Genomic DNA, 27,746 nt, shown 5'->3' on the forward strand with positions numbered 1-27,746 from the left:
AACTTAAGGCAGTCTAAAACAAATAAGCATGATATACCAATATTAACTTAAAAAAATCCAGGTAATCTATCTTAGGGGATTTCTACTCTAACCAAACACCGCTGTCCCACAGCCTTCACCAACCGATCCTCCATGTGATCCCATCGCTACTGCCTTCCGAACCTCCTCAATCCCAGTAGAAAACACAGGCAATTTACAATGCAAGTAAAGTACAAGTAGAAGCATACAAAGCAATTAATTCAGATAGCAAGTAAGCATGTTATTCAATTAGGCAAGCCATTTCAAGTAAACAAAGTATAAAAAAAGATAGAAAATGCATATGATGAATGCCTGCCCTACTTGCTGTGATATCACATTGTCGGTTCAACTGCCAACCCGACACATCTCCATGGAGATGTCGCCCTTCGGATTTCTCATATGGGAACCCCCGAGATATAGTGCCCGGATCACTGTCCAGGTACCGGCACCTGCACACTCTATAGATCTGAAGGAATGCGAGCGGGATACTCATGCCTCAGACCTCACGTCTCAATGTAAGCGGGATTAGCCACCGTCCTTACGCTACCACCGCTACCTCGACAGGCGGGATTAACCACCGTCCCTGTTGGGCGCATAATGTCTCATAATCTCAGTAAAAACATTATTTCAGTGGTTTTCAAAAAGCAATTTCAGTATACAGAGATCCATCATCTCAATTCGAGTCCCTGACTCATCTCAACCACTGTCCATTCATAACTCAGTTTCCAAATACCAGAAGTTCATCATTCTTCATCTCATATACCAACCATCCTTCACCTAACGTCAAACCATTCTCAGCACGCTAGAAACCTAGGCCTCCATTTTCTAATACTCAAAACCAAGCCCAAAAGTTTTAAAATGGTGTTATAGAAGCTTACAACCCTGTTGGGATGGTAAAATAGTTGAAAAACAAGTAAATCTGACAAACAGAACGTGTGCGGCCGCACAGGGGTCTGTGCGTGCCCACGCCCAATAAATTTCAAAGCGTGTGCGTACGCACAGGGGTGTGCGTACGCACAGGTGGCAAAACTTACAGAATCTGTTCACTTGCATAACCTGTGCCAGCGCCCCTAATAGAATGGCATTCCCAACGTGTGCGTCCGCACAGGTTGAAATTCTCCTTTAGATATGTGCGCGCACAGGCTGTGCTAGCGCGGCAAATAGAACGCACTTCCCTGCCTATGCGTGCGCACAGGTGTGTGCGTCCGCACAGGACAAAATTTTCGCAGGGTGTGCGCCCGCACAAGAGTGTGCGTCCGCACATATCAGAAATCATGAAATTCTGCAACATTGCAGAATTTCAGGTTTTTAACACCAACTTTGAATGATCATAACTTCCTCTACAAAATTTCAAATTTCATAAACTTTATATCGATTTAAAGGGTTTTCAAATATCTTTAATTCTTAATGAGTTTCATCAATTTTCAAAAATCGAGGCAAAATTTATGATAGAACAAATTTTACCAAAATCCCAATTTTACCAAACTTCGCCATTTACACAATTTCTTACCATACACATTCCAAATCATACCAAACCATTCAAAAACTTCATCTTTCATCACAATTAACCTGTTGTGCCATAATACACCAACATTACCACATTTCCCTTCACATTTTATCATCTTCAACATCAACACCATTATATCACACTTTTACAACCACAATGCCAAATCATCCAATTCAACATCACTTATATCATCATTATGCCTTTTCAAGTTACACAATCAATCATCATTACCATATTACCATCACTCATCATACTCAAACGCAACAATCATTAATTCATCATAAATCACCACATATCATCATTTAACAACTCAACAACCATTTAAATCCAAACTTATCCTATGGGTCACTAGCCTAAGTGTCCATGAATATTATATACTACATAGAGGAAACCGAAACCATACCTTGGCCGATTCCCTATATGCACCAAATCTCCAAATTAGACAAATAAGCTTCCAACCACAATCCAAACTTTTAATTCCACTCCAATAAGCACAATTAAGTTCCAATAGCTCCCAAAGCCACAAAAATCAAACTATATACATACAAATCACCTCAAATCAACCTAGGATTCCAATTAAACATAAATTCACAAGGGTTTAGTGGCTCTTACCTTTCTCAACCGATTTGGATGTCAAAACCCAAGGCTAAGCAAGGATTATAACAAACCTAAACATCCAAAATCACAAAAACTCACTTAATCACAAACCCTAAGAACCGAAATTTTGGAGAGAAGAATAAAAAAGATTTCGTGGTTACCTCTCCAGTTTCTTGTATGGGCTTTTTAGAGCTCTTCACAAGAAACGCGTAGCCGCAAACGGTGCGGCGATTGAAACTCTATAGCTCAAGATATGAGCTAGAGAAGAAGAGGGTGAATAGTGTTTCTTCTTCCTCTCTTCCCCTTTCTTTTCTGCTGTGTGTGTGTGTTTAATGGAGTTGTGGGTGGTTTGGTTCATTTAATGAGCCTTTTATATGTTGGGCTTGGGCCTAACTTGAGTCTGGTCCAATCCGTTAGCAATTTTAGTCCGTTTGGCGCAACTTTGGGCCAAACCTTTAAAATTAATGCCCGGTTTTCAACTTCTAATATTTTTCTAAGATTTTTGATGATTTTTCACTTTTCTCGTGCGGTACCGGACAGACTTGAACTGGTTCAACTGCCGGTTTGCGATTTTTTACGGTTTTTCACAGAAAGCATATTTTCTGACTCAGAAAGACCCACTGAGTCCAAAAATCACCTTTACATCTTCAAATTATCTCTCTAACTTTTCAGAATCTAATTTGGGAAATTATTTACTTAATTAACCGGTTGATTAGTTGTGGTTCTTACATTCTCCAAGTTGTGAAGCTTGATTCTTGAGATCTAGCTCTTGATACCAATTGAAGATTCTTGTTGGCCTAGAAAAGGGGGATTGAGTCTATAGCCTTCTTTTAAACTTGATTAAACTTGCCTCAAACTAGAAAATATAACTTAGCTTCTGTTTTGTCTACGAGATGGATTATGTAGAAGACAATTTTATTTTGTCTCGTAAATCGTAAAAAACAGAATCAGTGCAGAAAAGAAGAAGATGACATAGCCATGTATCCTGGTTTAGTTGCCTCATGCCATGCAATCTATATCTAGTCTCCACCATAATAGTGGTAAAATTTTCACTATCATATCAAATATTACATACACAGATTCCCTAGGATTCAACCTAATCCTATCTGGGACAAATCAAGTTTTAACCTAAACTTGATTTGGCTAGACAACTTTCTAGACTCTCAACACATTAAGTGCTTACCCAACTTAGCATGGGATATAACTCAGACATAAAAAACAAAACAGAAATACAATCAAAGGAGATCTGAAATAAATTTGGCTTTTCTTTTCAAATTTTTCTCTATGCCTTTTCTCTCATTGGCTTTTTTTAATACCTTTCTTTTATGCATTCTTCACTGAATAGAAACAAAAAATACATTACATACAACCAAAATACTCAAATATAAACCATGAAGGAGATGATGATTCACAACTCAAACTCTATATGCTGAACTCAACTTCTGAACTCTCAAACATTGTTCTTTATCTTGAGGGAGTGCTCTATTTAGTGTAGGTGCAATATTTCCAAGACTTCAAACTCTATTTATGAGATTTCACTCTTCTTTCTTTTTGAATTCTCTCTCCTTGTCTTCACTCTGAAGAGTTCTTTCCTTTTGTATGAGTTCTGTTTTAACACCTAGGGTCTACTTCACAAAGCCAGCTTCTTGTACCTTGAGCTAGCTAAGGTCTTTCTTCCATGGATTTTTATTCAAGGATTTTTATTCAAAGACAAGATTCTCAATTGATTTGATAAATTCAAGCCCTTAATCTTGTACTTTGTCTTCAAAAAACAATATTATTCATTGATTTATAGCAGAAAAAATTTGCCTCCATTTTTCTCTATATTTTCTGAAATGATAGTGTAGAGGGAAGAAGATATCATCAAGAAATTTTCTTGCATGTAAATGGAAATAAATTACATTTTTCTTCTGATTATATTTTGATTAGACATTTGCTTTCTTTCTTCTGATTTGGTGCCTAATGAGAGATATAGCAACTTTTCTTTTTAAATGTTTGGTGAGAAAGTGAACTCCTTTTTTTTTCTTTGTGCAATACCCGAAGTAACATATATAGCATCCTAACTGAGGGTTGCTATTCCTTTCATGAAGACAATGGGCTAGACTAATAATTTGGATTCAATTTCGTCCAACAGCCTTGAAAATATTTGCTTTTGTATTTGGGCTACATATCTTCTATGTTTCGATTGTACAATGAACATGGGCTTGCAACATTAAACAATGGATCAAACTCCAATTGGGTTTTTAACCCAACCTTCAACATGTTTATCATCATCAATCTTTGTTATTATTTACTAAACTCAACAAAAGGGAACGGTTATCCATTCACAAAGATGGAACTACTCTAAAAAGGTGGTTATCTCTCTATTATAAATACATTGATCTATTTGGGTATATTCAGAACCCAAACTACTAAAAACTTATTTAAAATCCTTGTTAACTTAAGGATCAGAGTCTCTTATAGGTACCACCCCCACCTCCTCACGAAGAACTTGGACAGCGGTACCTCAGCACTAATACAAGTCGAACAATACTTTAAAAGGAGATTAAACCTCACGCCTAAACCCAAAATAACCCAATTTTAGATAGCACTTGAAACATAATTAAATTAGCGTTATTTTTATAATAAAACTATATTGGTAGTTGATTTTTTATATTGATGTAGGTATAATTTTGTTGTTGTGAATACGAAAAGTTGGATAATATTATATGTTAAAAAAATTATTATTCGATAGTTGATAATTATATCTTGCTAAAAAAAATGTATATAAATATAAAAAATATAATAATTTATTTAGTGACTACCATGAAACATTTTTGTAAATCTAAATGGTTTAAACAAAGCATATTATTTTGAGAGATTTTATCAATTTTCTATAAAATACAAATTCTTACTCTATATTTGATGACAATCACTTATTTATTTATTTTTTATCATATATTTTTTTCTTTCTTTTCTAACTATATTTAATGATAAATAATTAATATGGAGAAAAAATCACTCTTTTTACATGGTATATGTAAAAATTTCTCTATCTTTTTAAAATTATCTCCTAATTAATTTAAATTGTATCTAATGCTTTTAAAATACTTCAATTCTAATTCTACAATTTTTCAAGGTTTTAGTTTTGGATCAAACTCCTTTAAAATAAAAAAATTAGTAAAATAATAAAGATAATAATTATTTGATACCAGAAAAGAAATTAAAACTCCACTGGCACATTAGGCTATGGAAAAAAGGTTTTTTTATAAATAAAATAATAATAAAAGTGAGGCTCACATTATTATAATAATATTATATTATTAATTACTATAATAAAATAAAAAATATGGGATTCAGTATCAAATGTTTTTTTTTTTCATTTTTCTTTCTCTCCACAACATCCCTTCTCCGTGTCTATAAATACCATCCTCTTCCCCTTATTCTTTCACATCAAACACACACATATATACAAATATATGTTATCTTATTTTTTTAATATATTTCTTTTTATTTTTAAAAAAACTCTTTTAGAAGAATTTCTGCTAAAAAGAAAAATATCCTCACTTTAAACTATAGTTACTGTTATAATTATTAATTATATCGACCAAAAAATAAGTAATACATTAAAGACTATCTGTTCGTAATTAATCTATGAGTAAACACTATGTCTATATTTATTTTCTTCTAGTATTAATATTTTATCAAATTTATTATTTTTTTATGTTACTATTTGTCCATACTATTCACTATTTATATATACGTCTTTTATACATTTTGAAATATCATATATGAGCTGTTCAAAATTGATATCTGATTATTTATTGTCAAATTTAACATTTTATAAATATGGAATAACACTGTGTTCAGTGGCAGAGTTTAAAAGAAAATTTTGAGAGAGTCAGATAGAAGATAATTGTTAAGATGTTTTTGATATGAACCCATTTAAGATAATTGTTAACCTCATCTCTCTAATTTGGGTGATATTGCCGAATTTGAAGCCGTTTTCTAGAGTCTCGTTCCAAAGAATTAATGTCAAACTCATTAGATGTAACTCTTTGAACTTTTGAATGTTGTATTTCACGTTTTTTGTGATTTATTAAAGTAGAAGAACTATCTACATGTGTTGATATTGTAAAAGTTATATGTTCTCCTTCTTGAATATTAGTCTTCTTTTTAAAAATACATCAATTCTTTGATTTTTCATAATTATTTTGTATAAAAATTTGAATATATATCCTGTAAAATATGTAAAAAAAAATTAGAAGGACAAATATTAAAATTGATAATATTTATTGAATCTTTTTATCAATTTATACAAATACAATAATATTAATACTTATTGAATATTCTAATATTTTTTATCATATAAAAAATTAAATTAAATAAACAGTAAAATATAAAATAATATTAAATTACATAAATAAAAAATACCTAATTTTTTATATTTGAACTCAAAGGTAGAAGGAGTGTTACTTATTGAATAGAGAGCTGCGAAATGCGAATATACTCATTTCAGTCCAAATCCAACAAGGTTTGAATGTTTAAAACTAAAAACTATTGTGCAATAAAAATAAGAAATGAAGATTGAACTTTGGTATTTTAAGTCATAGTAAAATATTTGAGCCAACTAAATTATTTTTTATTTTCTAAAAAAGTAGTACTAATTTTTTTAACAAAAGTTTGGAGGGGCATAGCACCCCTTTGTCTTAACTAAGTTCCGCCCCTGGCTGTGTTTTGAATAATTTTGAGAGGTTCTAATTAAAAAGAAAATTGTAGTTAACAACAATGATGTTAGTCGTGTATAATCGTGTATGCATTCCACTCAAACCTCAATTAATAGGAGTGATACTAGCTAACCTAACATACAAATCAGAAGTTAGATCTGTTAATCCACTCTGATGCACTTAAGAAAAGACTACCCAAAAAAAATAAAACCACCCAATGTATAATATTAAATTCAAAATTATGAAATTCTTTTTTATATGAATATTAAATTCATAATTTATTTTGATATAATTTATATTTTCTCATGTGAGTTATGAATATATTATTTATTCATTAAGTTGTAAAATTTACTCTATTATCCTTTTATGTTTTTTGATATAAATATATATCAGAGTGATAATATTATCCCTTAGTAAAGATTATTTTTTTGATGAGCTCTTATTTTTCAAAAATTATGTAATTTGTATTATACTTTTAAATTTATTAGTTAATACTCAACTCCATATATCACATTTTATATTTGATAATATTATATATTTATAAAAATTCGTATTTGTGCTATATAATAGATGCACCTTTAAATTATGTATTTAAAAAAGAATTAATATTTAAAAATTATACAGTTATTAGACTTATTAAGAAACTTTTTTTAACGTTAGTTGATCACGGCTTAAATCAAACTGTGATAAATTAATCATTATCAAATTATGATAATATAGTTCATATATAATAGAAATTATAGACTTAATAATAATTATTTTCTCGTTTTATTATTTTATCAATCCCATGACTTTGAAGACTCTGAATTCTTCAATTTTACATCTCTAGCTACTAAAATTATTAAATACTGAACAATGGGCTAACTTTTTTTTTTTTCTACAAGCGCTTCTCACAATAGAAAACGATTGGGAAAGAAAAAATCGTTACACAAAATTCCTGGTTTTAAGAGTTTTCATGTTCATTTAATTTATGAGTTTAATTTTAACGTATTGATATATAATTAATATAAAAGATAATTATTTTTATTGTCGTTATTCTTATGTGAGTGGTCGACTTTAAGGTATAGCTCGTTTTTCTGATACTCAAACTCACTTTTCTTTGGACAAAAAAGATGATACATCGATTTTTTTCAAAAACAGCAATGGTGGACACCTGCAAAGACACTTCTGCCGATTTGAATTGGCACGTAGTTATTTGATTTTATAGGATAAGTTCATTAGGAGAGAAAAATACGTACCAAATTTCGATTTATAGTTTTAGCTGAGCCGAGCTTGACCTGTGAAAGTTTTCAATTAAATAGGTTCGGACCTATAAATCAAAATTATGATTATAGCAGTCCCAAATTCAATTTGTTGGATTGAAAAAGAAAGAAAAAAAGAAAAACATTGGTAGTGAAAAAGTTATATTGAAAGATTGTGAACGATCGAAAAACAAAAACAGATGAAATAGATAAACAAACAAATAAATAAAGATGGATAAAAAAAATTAAAAAATGATATAGTTATGTCATCTATAAATCGGCTATGCAATGAGTGGTAGTTCCCAAACTAGTTAGTTAGTCGACATTTATTCAAAAACAATAAAATGATAAGAGTTGTTCGATCAATATAGTTGTGTGGGAGATACATTTATGCTCGAGGGTAGAACAATCATGGCATGTGTTCCTGTGTGAACAAATGTCTCCAGGGTATAGCTCGTTCTGCTGGTGCTTGAACTCACTTTCTTTGGAGTAAGAGAAGGGATGTCGTCTCCTTGTAAGGGCGGCAGTGTCGGAGAGTGTGAGAGTATTCAGAGTAAAAATGGAATGAATTGCCTTACCTGTGACTTAGTGGGTGTCACTAGTATATATTGAATTTCTCTGTGTGGTAGTTATCTGTATCTTTGTTATTGGTTGACGCAGTCCTCTCATGGTACTCCAATTTTTTGGGGTTTTAGTGATTTTAGTTGGAGAGATTTTCGGAGAGGTTATCTGTTTTGGTGGAATCCGATTTTGAGGTTGTTGTGGTGGGCCAGGGTTTAGGTAACAAATAAGCATGCATATAGTATTTGATTGACGCGAACTGAAAAGTTTAAAAATATGTATTCGGAATCGATTGTATGATCTAGAATATAATGATCAATTGTCTTGAGAATTTTTTCAACCCACAACAACTTATTGACGAGTTTCTTGCTCAAAGCAATTAATTATTGAATACTGAGTGAATAATAAAGATTTGTAACAAAAATAAAATGGATTGAAAATAAACATGCATAAATTATTGTGAAATAGGAAGATAAAAAAGATGAGCCAATCACCATATATCAAGTATTGCTAATTGAGATAATTGCTAATTGAGTTTATTTTTTATTGGTAAAAAGTCATTTTCTTCGGATTAATTAATAGCCAATTTTGTTTTCGGATGGATTGATTAATTTTGATATATGAAATGATAAGATACATACATAATGTGAAGCAATTCGAATATATAGAGTAGTAGATACTTCATAAGAAGCTATGATGTGTTGAAATTTGACATAAAAATTAATATGAACAAATTAGATCATGCATATACATGATTTTACCGAAGTAGAAATGTCAACCTTGATTTATAAGTAAGGTTCATAAGTTATAACTCGGTCTAAATTGGTGGAGAAGGAGGTGAAATTTTCTCATGAGCTATGATCGAGGTCCATTGTAAGTTGCTTAAAATTTTTATTATTGGCAACATAAGAAGAAAAAAGAGGAATCAGGATAAGAATAAATATTATGAATAGAGCACAACAATGTAAAACAAGGAATAAAGCAAATACTCATTTACAAGTAATATGTAAATTTAAAATGAATATAAAAAGATTCCCTATAAAAGATAGAATAAATGATAATTTTTTAAAAAATTGTTCAAAAATATTATAAAAGATTGTTAAATTTGGTTAAAAAATTTGAATATAATTTCAACTTTATGAACTTCGGTGGAACAGAAATGAGTTTGCTCGCCCCCTTTCTTGTTTCCCTAGTTTTTGCTTCCGTTGGCCTTATCAGTTAGAAGATCAGCCATTTTCTTTACCTCCACTTGAAAAGTGAAGTTCATTGCCACCAGTTCATCATGAGTAGGTGGAGGAACAACATCCTCAGCCATGGATCTGCAAAATAATAACAAAAGGTTGTCGTGGATTATTTAATTTCTGTCCCACGGTGAGCACCAAATGTTCTTGTGTGAGTGGCTGACTCCAAGGTATAGCTCGTTTTCCTGATGTTCCGACTCGCTTTTCCTTGGACAAGAAGGGTGATACATCGGTTTTCTCCAAAAACGGCGGCAGTGGACACCTGCAAAGGCACTCCAACGCTTAAGTTAGTAAGAGTAAAGATAAATATGAAGTTATTCAGAATGAATAACGCACCTGTGATCTAGTGAATCACTTGTATTTATAAAGTTGTGTTTAGGACGGTTACAAGTATTTCCAAAACTGTTTTGCAGAGCTTTAGCTAATTATCTCGTAACTGCGTTTTAGTTACCTTGTTTAGAGAGATTTGCAGAGAGATTCCTGTGTGCCGATTTAGGTTGGCACGTAGTTGTTTGATTTTATAGGATAAGTCCGTCAGGAGAGCAAAATACACACCAGATTTCAATTTATAGTTTTTCTTGAGCCGAGTTATAGCCAACGAATCAGATATAATATTATGTAGTTGAATGCACATATAAAATTACTTTATATGTACATTAAAATTAAATTCTTAATTTATTAAAAACTTGAAAATAAAATGGTAAACTATTATTGGTAGTGGAGACATCGACAAAAATGGAATTAGAGTAAGGGAAGGAAAAGGAGGAAATATATATTTTGGATATAATAACATTTTCTTTTCAAAAAAGTTTAATTTAGAATGTTGACTCATCAAAAATTAAAATAATAATATTATATTTATGAAAGATGATTAATTTATAATGTTCTAATAATTTTATTCATTGAAATCCATCCTTCATGAGTAAAAAAGTCAATTTTAGTCAATTTTATTTTTTGATGTCGTTAACATTTTAAATTTTTATGAATAAAAATAATAATTTATTCGCAAAAGATACCTTCAATATATAACGTAGCGTTTGTTTGCAGAGACTGGAACTGAGACTGAAAGACAGAAACTCAGTATTATGTTTGTTGAGGTAGAGATTGGAACTTAAATTTCTGTCTCTCTCTTCTAAATTTCAGTATTTCAGTACCTTCAAAAAGTAGGGACACTGGAGACAGAAAATTTTAAAGACAGGGACAGTAATTTCAATTATAATTTGTACCTAAATTATCTCCATTCTAATTCAATAATTTCAAAAATACCCTTTGTAAATTAGGGCTTCTTCAAAATTACTCCATCTTCTTATTCTTCTTCAGAACATCCACGCAGCCTTTGAAGCACCATCTGAAGAACAGCCGCTGCCTCACCGCGCCACTGGCCTCGCCACCACTGGTTAAGTGGTTTGCTGCTTGCAAGTTCATGTTTGTGGTCCTTATCTTCTCATCTCCCTTCTCTCACCTTCACAGGAAAGTCAAAGAACAAAGCTTCCGCCTCTCCCTGGTTGCTGTCGACGTCAACCATCAACTCCTCGTCTTAACTGTTATGACCCAGGTTAGTTATATTCAAAAGTTATTTAATTTACTGATTCCTTTCATCTTTTCTGTCATGCCCTAATCCGTCGATTTGTTCCTTTCATCTTTTTCCTCATGCCCTAATTTGTGAAAGTTTCTTTGATGAGAATGAAAGCCAAGCTAACTAACCCATTTATTTCAGCTTTATAATAACATGAGTTTATGATGTTTACCTCCTATTTTTTGTCTCCTAAGAACTAATTACTGAACAATCTGGGATCAATTGTGAAGTTTGGTCAGTTTGATAGCAGGGTCAGTGATTAAGTTTGGCCATTGTAATAAGTTTCGATGTCTTTATTTGGTTTGTAAAACTTGGATTAGTGCAGCTTCAAACCTCAATAGGTGTAGCTTTATAACAGCATGCTGATTTATATGTTAGAACTATTGTTAGGTAGGCTACAATTATTAACATATCTATTTGAGGGGAAGAATGTTTGTTCTCTAAACTGGTAAGTGAAATTGTTAAAATGAGAGAGGAAAATCGATATTATCTTTTTTATTGTGTTTATATTGTATTTCCTGTTTTGATTTCCAGTTGAAACTTAATTAAAATTGAGAAGTAAATAGAGTTAATTATATTTTTATTCCAGTTTTTATTCTTGTTTCTGGTTCTAAGAAGATAAAGTAGATTTTGCATGAAGAAGTGTTAGATTAATTTGAATGTTTATGCGTTTTTTAATGTAATGACTTTGCTAGGAAGAAATGGAGCGGTCAAAAATTATTAAGTGATGCGTGTATTTTTATGAAGATATGAGATCCAAAAATGAAGATTTGATGTTGTTCTTTGTGCTTACGCTATTTGTTTACTTTAGGGATAGAACTAATGGCCAATTATCGTTAGGTGGAAGAATGAATAGTAGAATTAGACGTGAGGCTTTAGAGCATATTGTTGGTGAGGGTGATAGGAATTGTATTTGGGAGTTGAGAATGAACACAAATGCCTTTGCTAATTTGTGTGAGTTACTTGAAGTTCAAGGAGGACTTAATGAAGATGGTCATGTAAGCTTGTCGGAGCAGGTTGCGACTTTCTTAATTATCTTAGCGCATCACAAAAAAAATCGTAGTCTGCAAGTTAGATTTTGTAGGTCCGGCGAGACAGTTAGTAAGTATTTTAATAAAGTTTTGAAGGCTGTAATACACATTCAAAGTATTTTGTTTGCCAAGGCTACACCAGTTGAAGAGGATTGTCTTGACCCCACATGGAGAAGGTTTAAGGTAGAGCTTATTCAATGTTGTGTTTGATTCATATTTGCCTGAAGGATTCTATATCTGAATATCATAACTTTCTATGGATGATAGGGTTGTTTGGGAGCATTAGATGGCACTTATATAGAGGTGACAGTCCCCGAGTCTGAGAAGGCAAAATACCGAACAAGAAAGGGTAAAATCTGCACCAACGTCTTAAGAGTGTGTAACTGGGAGATGGGTTTTGTTTATGTACTCAGTGGATAGGAGGGATCGGCATCTGATTCGCGGGTACTTTGGAATGCAACAACTCGTCGTAATAGTCTTAAGATACCCCACGGTAATTATGCCATCTTTAGATATAAGCCTATACATATAGATTGAGTTCACAATAGTTAAGCTTATGTTGTTTGCATTACTTGTCTGTAGGTAATTACTATTTAGTTGATGCTGGTTAAACAAATGGTCCGGGTTTTCTAGCACCATATAGAGGCATTCGATATTATGTTAGAGAGGGGCCCAAGGAGCACGTGCACCGCGCAATTACCAAGAATATTTTAATAGGGTTCATTCTTCCGCCAAGAATATCATTGAGCGATGCTTTGGTTTGCTGAAGAAGAGGTGGTTCATCTTAAGAAGCCCTAGATTTTAGCCTCTAAAGATACAATCTCAGATAATTATTGCTTGTTGTTTGCTTCAAAATTTCATCCGAAAGAGTATGGGTATGGATCCGAAGGAGGAAGGTAGCATATTGGATGAATTTATGCCTGATGGAGATGAAGTACAGGATGGAATGATTGATGTGGTTGAAAACACGAACGAGTGGACTCATTGGCGTGACAACATAGCAACTGAGATGTATGAAGAGTGGCGTACAAGTCGTATGGAGTAGTGTTGTATTTGCAGCGTAATGAATATTGTTATCAATTGAGTATTGTTGTAATGGCACAATTTTAATTTGTATCACTTTTTGAGACGAGAAACATTGTAATGGCACCTCTTTGTTTGTAATGGCAACTAACTATTCGTGGTTCAGTTTTACATATTTGTACTTGCTTATGGCGTGAATTGTAGGCTATGGATAAATTGTAGTCATTTGTGTTATTGTTTGGTGTTTTATAATTTTTAGTTACATTATGTTAATTGATTTTAATTTTCTTAATTCATGTACACAGAAATAATTTTTGCACAAGGTTGATTATCTTAATTTTGGTAGGTAAAAATGGAGAACAAACACATCTGGAGTGATGAAGAGACTAATGCATTTGTTGGCTTTATGGAAGAGTTTATGGTAGACGGTCAGAGGGCTAACTGTGGGCAGTTCAAACTAAGAACATTCGAGAAACTGGCTCTGAAGATGCTGGAGGCCTTCTTGGTTGTACCCTGACTGCGAAGCACTGCAAGAATAAGCACAAGCGGTTGAAGGAGAAGTATCAGTAAGCCGCTGACATGCTTGGATATAGTGGATTCAGCTGAAATAATGAGAAACAATGTGTTGAGGTTGACAGCAAAGATGTCCTTGATGCATGGTTGAACGTGAGTGTGATTCATGCTTGGTAAACTAGAATAGTGGATTTGTTCTTGGTTCTTTTCTAAATTAGTTTTAGTTTCTAATTATTTTTGTGTTGTTCTAATAATTTTGTTCTTGGTTGTTTTGATGGTTGAAGATTTATATTAACTTTACATATTCTGATTTACGGTGTGTTGATGTATTATAACTTCAATGATTATTACCAATGCCATAATGTCAATAGGTATATTGGATTTATAGATTAACTACTCAGAAGCAGCCTCAGCAGAGGAGAAAGACTCACTGAACAACAAGGTCTCTGAACCGTAATTATTTAGATAGCTAGATTAGTATTGTTGCCTTGCACCATAGACACTATAGATTACACACATAAATTTAATGTTGTTTAGGAATTTATGCTGATGCCATGTATTGGATGCCAAGTTCGAAATTAAGTAAATTTACTAGCGGTCTCTTGTATGATGCATACTTTTGTCACTAATTTGCTATATCATTTTTATGAGTATGAAATAGGTTTCTGTTTGTTTTGCCTGTAATAATAGTATTAACATGGCAGCTCAGTTTGAGTTAATTATATTTTTTTCTGCTGCGTTTGGAATTTTGCAATCGTATGAATAAATTATTACAAAACTCATGAAAAAACTCAAGTATAAAACCATGGTACTTATTGAAGTTCATGTAGATATAATAGTTGAGTAGTCTGAATCTCTGACTTTTTTAATGTCATATGCTGTTATCATCTCCACATGGACTCCCTAAAATCCTATCTTGGATCATAAGAGCATTTCTCTATTGTCACCATAGCAACAAATTTAGTTTTTTCTCTGACTCTGTTTTGCTGCTGCCTCCTGCATCTCTCTTCTAGCCTTCTCTCCCTAATCCATTTGTTCTAAGTAAATTTAGAAATTAAATTAGGTGTTAGCTTGAAAGGTAGATGGGAGACATGGTTATAGTTAATAGTTAATTAACTAACTCTGAATGAACATGGTAGTGGCACTTCTAATGTTCCTATTTTATAGTAATCTAAACATGGTAAATCTCTCTAGAATTGCATGCTTGAAGCATTTTTTCTCAGCCGGGGCAATGAGAAAATTGTTTACTTTTATTTCTTTAAAATCACAACACTTTTCTGAATCCCAATAGTTTTTAGTTCACAGTGAATAATTAGAACAATTAACATGTGGCTAATAAATGAAATGAAAATTATCAATAGACCTTTGTTTTTGCTTTGTTGTTGCTGAAATTATTATATTTAAATAAAAGACATTTGTGTTTTGCTTTGTTGTTGTTGAACTTGTGTTTAATCAAGATCTATGTTAGGTATTATGTTGTCTGATTTTGTTTCTGATTTTGTGAAACTGTACTTGTTATTTTTCATTTGGTGGTTGGTGGACTTTTCTAATTCTGTGATGTTAGAGGCAATAGAAACAAGTTGCTATCCCCTCTTTTACCATGAGTTAAACATTCCAAAAATCATAAAAAGTCCTCTTTAATTGGCAGTGGCTTCTCCTAAAAATCAATGAGTTTTTTGCTCACCATAATTGCTACATTAAGGTATAAAACAAACCTTTTTCTTAGCTTAGAGTTTTCCCAATATGCCCATTATCCATTCTTTCAATTCTTAGCTATTTGAAGATTTTGATCTTAGAGTAAAGGGTGATGCAAACTAGAATTTCCTTGTGAACTAACAATGTCTTAAGATATGCTATCCTTTTATGAACTTCATTAATGTAACTAGTTTTACAGCAGAAACCTCATTAATGCTTGTTAAATCGGGTTTATATTTTCACAGGCACATCCAACAAAGTTCTACAATCCTGGCAAGCCATTTCCTCTTTTCCACTGGCTAGAGAGTATATTTGGCAGGGATAGAGCCACGGGAGCAGCAGCAGTTAGTGGCTTCGATGCGGAGGAACAGGTTAACAAAGAGACGGAAGATACTACAATTGGATTTGATGACTCCGAGATGTCTCCACAACCAGAATTAGACGGAGGCCAATGCAAGGATAAGCATCACATTCTGAAGCTGGTGCTAGTGCAGGAAGCACAAGGTGATATGGGAGGAAGAGAAAGCAAGCTAACGTTTTGGAGAGAATGGCTGACCATATCTAGCAATCTTTGGCTGACCAAAGGAAGAATGCCCAACTAATTGCTGATGCCATTGTTGGTGTGAACGAGAATTTTAAGGTTGGTGAGAAGCTCACACAGCTTGGGTTCGGTGATGACGAGGTGGTGAGAGCGATTTTGAAGTTTGCTGAGAGTCCTAATGTGTATGCACACTTCTTGGGTTTGACAGATTCACATATGATTGGCCTTGTGCGTTTCATTATATGAAGTTGAGTGTTGGCTAAGGGTATTATGTTTGGCTTAGGGTATTAAGTTTTTTACTATAGGATTTTAGTATTTTGTGAGATGGTTATATTTTTAAGATGGTTTAAGTTACAAACTTATGCTTGGTATACATTTGGATAGATACTTTGGTAATGCCTTTATTTTGGTATGTATTGAATAGGTGTAGGTTCTTCGTACAATCTTTTTGGTATTGTGGTATGGCCTTTGCTTTGGTTGCTTGAGCAGGAATTGTTAGTTAAGTACAATGTTTATGGTCATGATCATGTTAATGAAAATTTTGATAATTTTTGGTCATCAACTGTCCCATTCTGATAAACTATCAATATGCTTTTTGAACTTGTATAAAGATTATTTTCCTGCATTAGCCGGAAGCAGTAAATTTGTGGTTATGAGTCTTATAGAAATTTTGGTGAAACGATATTGTTTATACTGGTTTTATTGAAGTATGTACATGAAGAAGTGGAAAAAGATGCACATAGTTGCTAAATTCAGAACACAAGTAACATATTCTATTAAACAGATCTCAGATTACACAAGCATTCGTAGCTGTCTTGATATTCCTTTTGAGCAATAGTGACCGTACATTGTTGTACATCAAATATTTTTGTAACAATCCTCACTACAACATAAGACATCATATATATATATATGCTTGCACACACGAGGGAAAACAACAATAAACAAGTACTTTTTACACAACAATCTCTCCTAGCTACAAATATGAACAAATTGTGGAAGTAAGAAATTCTGAAATAAAATATAGCTATGCTAGAGGACCATAGTAGGTGAGTCTTCAAATTAGTTTTTCTAATTCTTGCATGGCACACAACTAAAATGGAATATGCCTATGATCAAAATATGATAGAACAGATTTTGCCATTTATCACATCTCCACTGCAGTAACTACCAACTATGCACTACCCTTTGTGTCCAATAGACACTTTAGCCGGAGCTAGTACTAGAAGCAGCGCCTTTGTTCGTTAAGAAACGAACCACAACACAAGTAATGTTGTCAGAACTACCTCTCTGATATGCTTCTTGCATCAACTTCTTTGCCGCCTCTTCTGCATAATCTATTTTCTTTATTATTGCAACAACTTCCTGGATCATGGGTTTGAATTCTTGGTGTTATATCAAAGTCTTTATCAGATACAATTGTGTTAATTGAACATGGTGGTTTAAACACCCATTTGAGAAAAATTGAAAAAAATAAATAACTGGTAGAGAGAGCTATCAACTTTTTCTTCCTGTAATATCACAAACAAACTGGTAACCAGAATATAGAGAGGCAAACAGAGGTTAAGGTTTAAAAGGCAGGTAGCGATGATAAAGACTAGTCGGGAGACAATTTTTTTATGCAGAGATCTGTACTACACGATTCTAATTGTTAGTAGCATTTTTCCTTAAAGAACTATAAAAATGTTTGTATATTTACATTGATTGAAAGATTCACAACACTCTTTTCAGAAACATCAAATCTTGTTTGAAATAGAATTTTCTTTATTCAATCTACTGGCAGGATGCTTTTCAATGTGAACCGTATATATATATTACACTAAGTTATGCACTGTATATGGATACGAACAGAGATAAAACTATGAATATAAGAAATACTGGAATTCGAAGCACACCTGGATTTCTAGATCAGCAATATACTGTTTCAGAAGTCTATCACCGAAAGCACGAGAAACGGCAAGAACGCCACCAACTCTCTAGGTTCCTGTAAGTGAAGTTTTCAAAGATATAAACAATTTGAATCTATAAATCAATTCATGAATGCTAACTATAATAAGACCTTACCAGCCCACATAACAAGCCACCAGCACTTTCAATCCTTTGCCTCTCATCCGTTTGGTCCGGCTTGTGATCTCGAGAAACATCAATGGCTAAAGGGGAAAAAATGAGAGAAATAAAATAAGTAAAATATTTTAATTAATCATTTAATATAGGAAGGTTGGAGTGATTCTCTCTTGCACAAAAAATTACGACAAGCAAATGAAGAGCCCACACACCATACAAATGTTACCACAAAGGTGCACTATTGCATGTAATCTTATAATCTAGTGTCTCAGGATAGAAATAAAGAGAAGCTCAGACACATCAATTTGAAGAATGGTAGATATAAAAACACTAGCAAATTGTCTCTTTCGTAAGACATTTTCTATCCATCCCAAAAAATTTATATACTACGCAATTGATGAAGCACAAATCACCAATTTTAAGCAAAGCATGGCAAAGAATAAAGGGAAAACCTACACCATCTATGACCTCGCACTATGATTAGAGATATCTTCTCTCTGCTTTATGATAGTGACTTACCAACGAGCAATACCAAATACAATGGCACCAATAACAAAGAAAACAAACAACCAAGCAAACTGTTAGCATTCTAAATTGGCTGAGTACATGACATAGTAGTTACAAAGTTTTGGATATCACGGGCAGTGAGGCAATGAGGAGAAATTGAAGAATAATGCAACATTTTTACAAACAAGATAACTTTTTCTTGAAAACAAACAAAGAATAGAACATAATAGAAAGAAAGCAAAAAGCCAGAACACTTTGCTCATACATTCATATGCTTGATTGCATGTGAAGGTGATTTAAAAAGTATTGTATGCAGGTAATGTACACAAACAAGTGAAATTTCCTTTTCCATTTTTTACAGTTACCTGATTAGGCCATTTGTACAGAAGAAGAACACATATTATTTACAACAAGGTAGTCCAATACCAACTTAAGCAGTGTGTGTTAAGCAGGGTGATCGATTGAGCCTCTCAAGAATTCCAAATCAGCAATTAACAAGCACAAGTAAGGTAAAAAAATTTATATAATACGCAAACCATGAAATCAACACTCAGCAATCACAAATTCCCAAATCTTAAAAAAATATGACACAAAAATCAGAAATATAAAGCAAATGAAGGCAAATAAGATCTCGGATATAACAACTTTAGAAATCTTCAACAATTGGTGAAGCACAAATCACCAATTTTAAGCAACGTAGGCAAATCTCAAATCAGATAATGAGGGATTTACACATTCTCATCCATATGAGGAAAAAAAGAAAAAAATGAGGGTTTCACAAATAAGAAAATGAGGGAATAAAAAATGCCATACGAAATTATCAACATCGAACTTCACAAAATTAAGAAGCAAATAAGGTAAGTTGAAAGAAGATACCAAGTCCGTTGACAGAGAAACCACGGAGACCAGAGGTACAACTCCGAGACCATGTCGATGCAAACACAGGGGCCTGCAGACGACAGCAATGTTACAAACCATGGAGAGCAACTGGCGCCACGAAGATGAACTGGTGGAGAATTGGAGAGGCGTCGTCGTTGTTTGGACCCATGGAGGTGCTACCGGCGGCGGGTCAGAATCCAGGATTCATTCACAGGAGAGGAAACGAGAGAGGGTAGAGGAGAGGAGAAAGGGGTTAGGGTTCCATGCTGAGTAAAATGAAATTTGATTTGGGGGTAGGGTTGTTAGTTAAATTTAAGGGTATTTTCGTAATTTTTAATATTTAGTCTCTAGTTTTATTTTAAACCAAACAGGATACTGAGACATAACTCAGTCCTGTATATTTTCACACCAAACACAATACTAGTACTTATTTTTATTTCTGTCTCTTGGTCTCTGTCCCTCTGTCTCTGTCTCCTGGTCTCTGTCTCACAAACCAACGCTACCTAAAAGTACAAAAAATACATTGATCTTTTAAATTTTGTGTTATTTTTTAGTGTTTGAATGATTTGTATTTTTATTTTGTGATTTTTTTCTTTCAAAACATGAAGTTTAAAACAAATAAATATAATATTTCAACTTCTTGTATTACAATAATCTTACTTTCATTTCATTCAAAAGAGTTTTCTAAGAATATAATTCATTCAAGTGGTGAGTTTGGCACAACAGAAGCCGTTACATTCCAATATGATAGCCAAGATTCTTGTAGTATCCATCACAATTATGATAGAATGTTTCACATAATCCTAAACAATGCTGAACATCAATATTCACACCTACATTTCACAACAATTTTTTTAACAAACAAGTATAGTGGAAATATGGTTGAAAGAACAAATTTCAATATTCATGATACGGAACGTAACCCAAGATAAGATGGAAGATCAAAGAAAGGGACTCATCTACCTCAATTTGATTTCCTGATGCAATAGCTAAGGGAATCACTCTACCTTACTTGTTCACACCCAAGTTTCTCAAGGAAACTCAGAAAATTTCATTCATCAAAATTAAGGAAAAAAGTAATTACCAGGTTTTAGAGGGTTTTTATACCTCTTAAATTTAAAATCCTAACTCATAAGTTCACTAGAATAAAAAAAATGGGCCAAATCATAACTGGGCCTAAAACAAACCAGAGGTTATGTGGTATTATGACATCTAAAATGAAATGTTCACATATAATAACAGAAAAATTATAATATACTAGGTGCCTTAAAGAATAGATGAAATAAAATCACAAAATAAAAATGCAACGCTCAAGAAACGAGTTAACTTGCGTGCTAAGAAAACTATAACTATCAAGCATAAGATAACAAAAGTAGGAATAGAGGGTCAAAGATACAAAATATCAAGCTCCTAACTTAACCCGCTAAGTCAAGACTGGCCGGAGAAGTACACATATTTATATACATATCCAAAATCCAAATTTACATAAACAAAATCATGTCTCTCCATAAGCCTCTAAGAGGATAAAAAAGAACAAGTTATGCGGAGAGAAAACTAAGTACATGTATATGTATGACTATACAATCCAAAAAGTAACCCGACAACCACTTTGCTTCAGAAGCTTAGACGTCTAAGGAGGTGCCTCTCAACCTGCATCTGAAAAATAACAACATAGTATGGGGTGAGAACCAGAGGTTCTCAGTATGGTAAAGGTACCACACATATAAGATATAAGGTCCTGGGAATGCCAGAGGCAATCTTAAAATGTTGACACTCAAATTATTAAACTTAAAGTATTAAACAGAAACCATAAAAGGTGGTTTTCTAAGAGTATCTAAGCCTAACTTAATTTAATCTTGAATCTAGTCTTACCACCTTTCCTCCGTACCTCCATCTCTGACAACATATCACAGACAAATAAACAGATAAAGGCAAACACAAGAAGGTTACAAGTACTGCAGGTAGCAAATATACAGTTAACACAGCAAATACATTTAGGCACACCCAATTAATGCACAAACAAGTAATTCAAACAATATGCACATGATGCATGCCTGTCCTATGGCTGATGAGTCTCATCTGTCGGTTATCAAACCAACCCGACAAGTCCGGTTCGCTAAACCTTTGGACTGTCCCCCGACACGCATCCCCATGAGTCTATGCATAGCTTTTTCTCATATATATCAAATCGCTCAATGGGGGTACCATTCCCGGGAATTTATTAGTGCTCGGTCACCCTTACGTCATAGAGTCAACCACGGTACTTTATCCAGGGAATTTCGTATCACAGATCATTTGATTATCTAAGCCAAATATCATACATAATCACTCATTTGATTATTCAAGCCAAGTATCATACATGATCATTCATAACATTTCATAATCAATTTGTCACTTTTCAGCTTTACTTCACCTCCAAGTTATCCCCATTTCCTAACTTCATCTATTTATCAGGTTTAATATTATTATTTATGACTAAAAGAATGAAAATAGAGGTTTAGAAGTTTGAAATAGGGTTTAAAGCTCAAAAAACCATGTTTGCTGAAACAGGTGACATGCGTACGCGTGGGAGTGTAAGAATGCAGCTCACGCGCGCATCTCCTTATCATGCGTACGCGTAGACGAATTTTTCATGTCACGTGTATGCGTGGACCATGCATATGCGTGGACATGCTTGCTCGCTCATTACGCGTACGTATAGGACCAATCGCGTATGCATCATCAAAATTCCATGCAACGCGTACGTGTGGACGTATGTTTTTCAAAAAAATATGATTCAGTAGCAAGCTGCAGAATTGAAACAAAGAAAACAGTTTTTAGTTCAAATCTTCCAACACCCATAACTTCTTCGATTTAAAATATTTTTCACCCATTCTTCGAATGACATAAACTTCATGAACCCAATTTTCATTTTAAAACAAGTTGGAAACAAATTAAGAGTCCCGAAACCATGCTATGGCTCACCGAAATTCGGCCAAAAACCAACTTCTTGCAAACTTTCAAAACCTCATTTTCAATCAAAACAAATCCTATGCCATTAATCACCAAACCTGCACTTTCCAACACAATATGTCTTTCTTCATTAACACATCTTCCACCATAACAATTATGCCTCATACCAACAATAATTGCATATACACTTCTCAAATCCAACAATAAAAACCATAGCTTACCAATCCTAAACTTATATGCTTATGTCCTCGAATGATTAATCAATAATTCACTAAACTATCAACCAACCAGCAGCATCAATCAAACATATTTATTAGCTAGATACTAAACAATATACATACACATGCATTCCAACCTATCCTATGGTCATCTAGCCTAAGTTTTCACAAAATATTATATATTAAATGCAAGAAACCTAAACCATACCTTAGCCAATTTTCCACGTATTGTCCAAGGCAACTTACTAAAATAAACACAGCCCCCAAAAGTTCAATAAAACAGCTTCCTCCAAGTTCCGATATTCACAATTTCAAGCTCCAATTATTTATTCACAACCTAATACACATTCAGAATACATATATACCCAATTTAATGTTCAAAGCTCAAATTCAGTACAATTAAAATAGAATTATGGTATCCTCACCTTACCCAAGCTTCATATAAGCAAGAGTGAATATTTTATTCAAGCTAATTGGATCCTAAAATATCAAAAAGTAAAGAAATTCAATACCCCTATAATATTTTTGAAAACCTGGGAAAGGAGTGGCTAAGAGTAATTAATGGCTTAACTATGAAATTGTTCCATTAGAAATGTAAAGCTCGACACGGTGGTCGCGTGGCCGCAAACAGTGCAGTGATCGGAGCTCGGATGGAGGAGTTACGGTGATTTAAAATCAATGTAAGGGTTAGGGGAAAATTTTCTCTTCTCCTCTCCCTGTTATATTTTCAGCGCTGTTCTGCTGATTTGAGGAAGAAGAGAGGCTTTTGTTCATTTAAATGCTGGGCCGGTTGGGTCCACGGGCCCGATTTAATCGGTTCGGCCCATTCGGTCCAATCTTGGACTGAATTCTTCGAATTAGTGTCAAAATTTTCGTTTTGATGAGTTCTATCTTAATTTAATATAATATTCATATTTATAATTTTTTATTAAAAATTAATTTATCAACTAATTATTTACTAATTTAACAGGTTTACATCATCAGTTTTATGGCATGCAATAAAATGAGCCATTTTACTAAATCTGTCTACCACAACAAAAATGCTATCTTTACCTTTTTTTGTTCGAGGCAAACCAAGAACAAAATCCATAGAAATATCAACGCACAGAAGCATAGGAACAGGTAAAGGGACATACAAACTATGTGGGAAAGACTTAGATTTAGCATGTTTACATGCAGTACACTTAGCACAAAATTTTGCAACATCTCTACGCATGCGTTGCCAGTAAAAATGTTCAGATAACACATCCGATGTCTTATGCACACTAAAATAACCCATCAAACTCCCATTATGTGATTCAAGAACAAGTAAGTCCCTCATAGAAAAAGCAGGCACACAAATTCTATTACCACAGAACAGAAAACTTTAATGTATATAAAATTTGTTAAATGCACTATGTTCACAAGAGGCATCAATAGCAGAAAAGTCAGAATTAGTTACATACAACTCCTTTAAAAACTCAAATTCCAATAACTTAGAAGTAAGTGTAGTAATCAAAGCATACCTCCGAGATAAAGCATCAGCAACGACATTATCTTTACCTTGTTTAAAGGCAATCACATATGGGAATGTTTCAATAAATTCCACTCATTTAGCATGTCTTTTATCAAGTTCACCTTGTCCTTTTAAGTGCTTCAAAGATTCATGATCCGTGTGAATCACAAACTCCTTAGGTAAGAGGTAGTGTTTCCAAACCTCTAAAGCCCGAACCAAAGTATATAATTCTTTGTCATATGTTGAATATTTACACTGAGCTAAATTCAACTTTTCACTGAAGAAGGCAATGGCTTGTTTTTCCTGCATCAAAACAACACCTATACCAATCCCAGAAGCATCACATTCAATCTCAAAGGTTTTATCAAAGTTAGGTAAAACAAGAACAGGAGCAGAACAGAAATAGTCTTTTAGGGTATGAAATGCAATTTCTTGTTCCCTTTTCCATTTAAATCCAACATCCTTTTTGATAACATCTTTGAGAGACGCAACAATGGTAAAAAAAAATTTTTACAAATCTTCTGTAAAACCTAGCTAACCCATGAAAACTTCTTACCTCAGAAGCATTCTTAGGCGTCGGCCATTCACAAATAGCATTTACCTTTTCCTCATCAACTTTGATTTCACTCGCACTCACAATAAAACCAAGAAATATAACTTGATCAATACAAAAAAGTGCACTTTTTAAGATTGGCATATAATTTTCTTTTCGAAACACTTCCAAAACAGTTGGAACATATGACAAGTGGTCATCCAAACAAGTGCTATAACTGAGAATATCATCAAAATAAACAACAAAAAATTTACCCAAAAATTCTCGCAAAACATCGTTCATTAGACACATAAAAGTACTAGGTGCATTAGTTAACCCAAAAGGCATTACTAACCACTCATATAACCCATGTTTTATTTTAAATGCAATCTTCCATTCATCCCCTGGTTTTATTCTAATTTGATGATACCAACTTTTCAAATCAATTTTAATGAATATGCATGTACCATATAACTCATCAAGCATGTTATCTAACCTAGGGATATGATAATGATACTTTACCGTAATTTTATTAACTGCACGACAATTCACACACATTCGCCAAGTACCATCCTTCTTTGGAACCAACAAAACTGGTACAGCACATGGACTCATACTCTCTCTGATGTGACATTTGGCTAATAACTCCTCCACTTGCCTTTGAAGCTCCTTTGTCTCTTCAGGATTACTCCTATAGGCTGGTCTATTAGGAATGCTAGCACCAGAAATAAAATTAATTTGGTGCTCAATCCTTTGTAATGGAGGCAAACCACGTGGCACATCAGTAGAAAAGACATCGGCAAATTCCTGCAACAAAGAGACAAAGCTATTTGGAAAATTTGAGTTAAAGTCAGTGTCAGAGAATAAATTATCCTTAAACCGAACCATAAACAAAGTTTTGTTGCCTATTAAAGCACTCTTTAAATCTCTCTCTTTTGCAACGAAACACAATTTGCTCTCAACTTTTTCAATTTTCTCTGTATTTGCACTACTCTCATGACATGGACTATTTTCTTTCTTTTCACTCATCTTTGGGCCTTCGGATATATTCTTTTCTCTCATAGCCTCTTTTCTCTTAGATTTTTCTGTGAATTCACATCCCATGTTCCCCTTGGAATCCTGTTGAAGTTTCAACTGGTCAAGGTAAACCTCCTTAGGTGATAAAGGAGCAAGAGTGACCTTGCGACCATTAAAAACAAAGGAGAACTGATAAACCACTATTTTATGATTTATCTTATCCTCAATTGAGTGGTTTTTATCAACTCTTTACTCACTTATTCATACTATTTGCATGTTTTACATTTTCCTTCCTGATTTTGTGCTATGATTGAAAACATGCTTCTTTGGTCTTATATTTGTTAATATTAATCCTCTTTTATTACCATTAGATGTCGTGATATGTGTGTTAAGTGATTTCAGGGATTACAGGCATGAATGGCTCAGAGGATGGAAAGGAAGCTTGCAAAAGTGGAAGGAATACAAGAAGTTGAAGAAATTGCTAAGCTGTCTAGCCGGACCTCTTTGCACTCAAACGACCATAACTTGAGATACAAAGGTCCAAATGAAATGGTTTTAGTTGCGTTGGAAAGCTAACGTCCGGGGCTTCGCAATGATATATGATTTGACATAACTACCCCAATGCCAGACGACGCGAATGCGTAGATCACGCGGCCGCGTGACCTGGCAGGAACACAACCCACACTAATGCGTGGACGACGCCTCCGCGTCACTCTTCTGCGACCTGTACGGACCAGAAAGCACTGGGAGTGATTTCTGGGCTATTTTTGACCTAGTTTTCAGCCTAGAACACACAAATTAGAGGCTATAAAGTGAGGGAATGCATCCATTCATAATCATGCTTTCATAATTCACTTTTCATGTTTTAGATGTAGTTTTTAGAGAGAGAGGTTCTCTCCTCTCTCTCAGGATTTAGAAATTAGGATTTTTAGAAATTAGGATTTAGGACTTCTCTTAGTTTTAGGAGTTACTCTCGATCCCAGGTTCAATGTTCTTTTACTTTATATTTATCTCTTATTTTCAGACAATTGAATGCTTGCTTGTATTAGTTATGTTGCCAATTTGGCCTATGCCACTTTCATGATGATTTTCTTATTTAATGATATTTGAGGTATTTCAGTCTATGATTGTTCCTTTTTATTATCCCCAATCTGAAGATATTGTTATTCCAGCAGATTTAATTTCTTTTCCTTTTGGTATTGGTTAAGAAATCAGTAACTCAGGAGTTACCTCAACTCAATATAATTGATAATTGTTATCTATGCTAATTGAATTGAACTTCAATAATCCCAACCTTTTCTTAGGAAATAAATAGGATTCAAAGATCAAACTAATTAGTCACTTGACTTTCCTTTGCTTTAGTAAAGGTCAAGTAAGTGGAATTAAGATTCAACTCTCATTATTATTGATAAGGATAACAAAGTCTGAACTTCCAATTTCTCATATCTTGCCAAAAGTTTGCTTTACAGTATTTATTTATTTTAATTGTCATTTAAATTATTTGCCATATTTATTCCTCATTCCCAAAACCCCAGTTTTACCTTTTTCATAGCCAATAATAAGAACATACCTCCCTGCAATTCCTTGAGAAGACGACCCGATGTTTAAATAATTCGGTTATCAATTTATTTAGGGGTTTGTTACTTGTGACAACCAAAACGTTTGCACGAAAGGATTTTTGTTGGTTTAGAAACTATATCTACAACGTGACTGTTTTTATAAAATTCTTTACTTGCAAAAATCCTAACGTCAAAATGGCGCCGTTGCCGGGAAATTGCAAACGTGTGCCTTATTATTGGTTATTGTAAATATTTTTTATAAAATATATATAT

At 33.5% G+C, this 27,746-nt stretch overlaps 2 protein-coding genes across 2 annotated transcripts in view; both read right to left on the reverse strand.

Annotated features, from left to right (window-relative positions):
• Positions 1 to 17,456: 17,456 nt before the first annotated feature.
• LOC110275631 (probable protein phosphatase 2C 59) lies at positions 17,457 to 19,869 on the reverse strand. Its single transcript, XM_021131821.1, has 4 exons — positions 19,797 to 19,869; positions 18,315 to 18,400; positions 18,146 to 18,226; positions 17,457 to 17,615 (listed from the first exon to the last, which is right to left on the reverse strand). Exons 1-4 carry the CDS (start codon positions 19,867 to 19,869, stop codon positions 17,457 to 17,459), a joined length of 399 nt encoding a protein of 132 aa, XP_020987480.1.
• Positions 19,870 to 24,673: 4,804 nt separating this feature from the next.
• Positions 24,674 to 27,746, reverse strand: part of LOC110275632 (uncharacterized) — a 9,868-nt gene continuing 6,795 nt past the window's right edge. Inside the window, exons 3-5 of the mRNA XM_052254204.1 lie at positions 25,454 to 26,076; positions 24,922 to 25,135; positions 24,674 to 24,685 (exon numbers count right to left, since the gene is read on the reverse strand). Of these exons, the coding sequence (XP_052110164.1) occupies positions 24,674 to 24,685; positions 24,922 to 25,135; positions 25,454 to 26,076 (849 nt within the window). The remainder of the gene's footprint in view (positions 24,686 to 24,921; positions 25,136 to 25,453; positions 26,077 to 27,746) is intronic.

This window comes from Arachis duranensis, chromosome 9 (genome assembly GCF_000817695.3).
Source record: "Arachis duranensis cultivar V14167 chromosome 9, aradu.V14167.gnm2.J7QH, whole genome shotgun sequence".
Taxonomy (NCBI): domain Eukaryota; kingdom Viridiplantae; phylum Streptophyta; class Magnoliopsida; order Fabales; family Fabaceae; genus Arachis; species Arachis duranensis.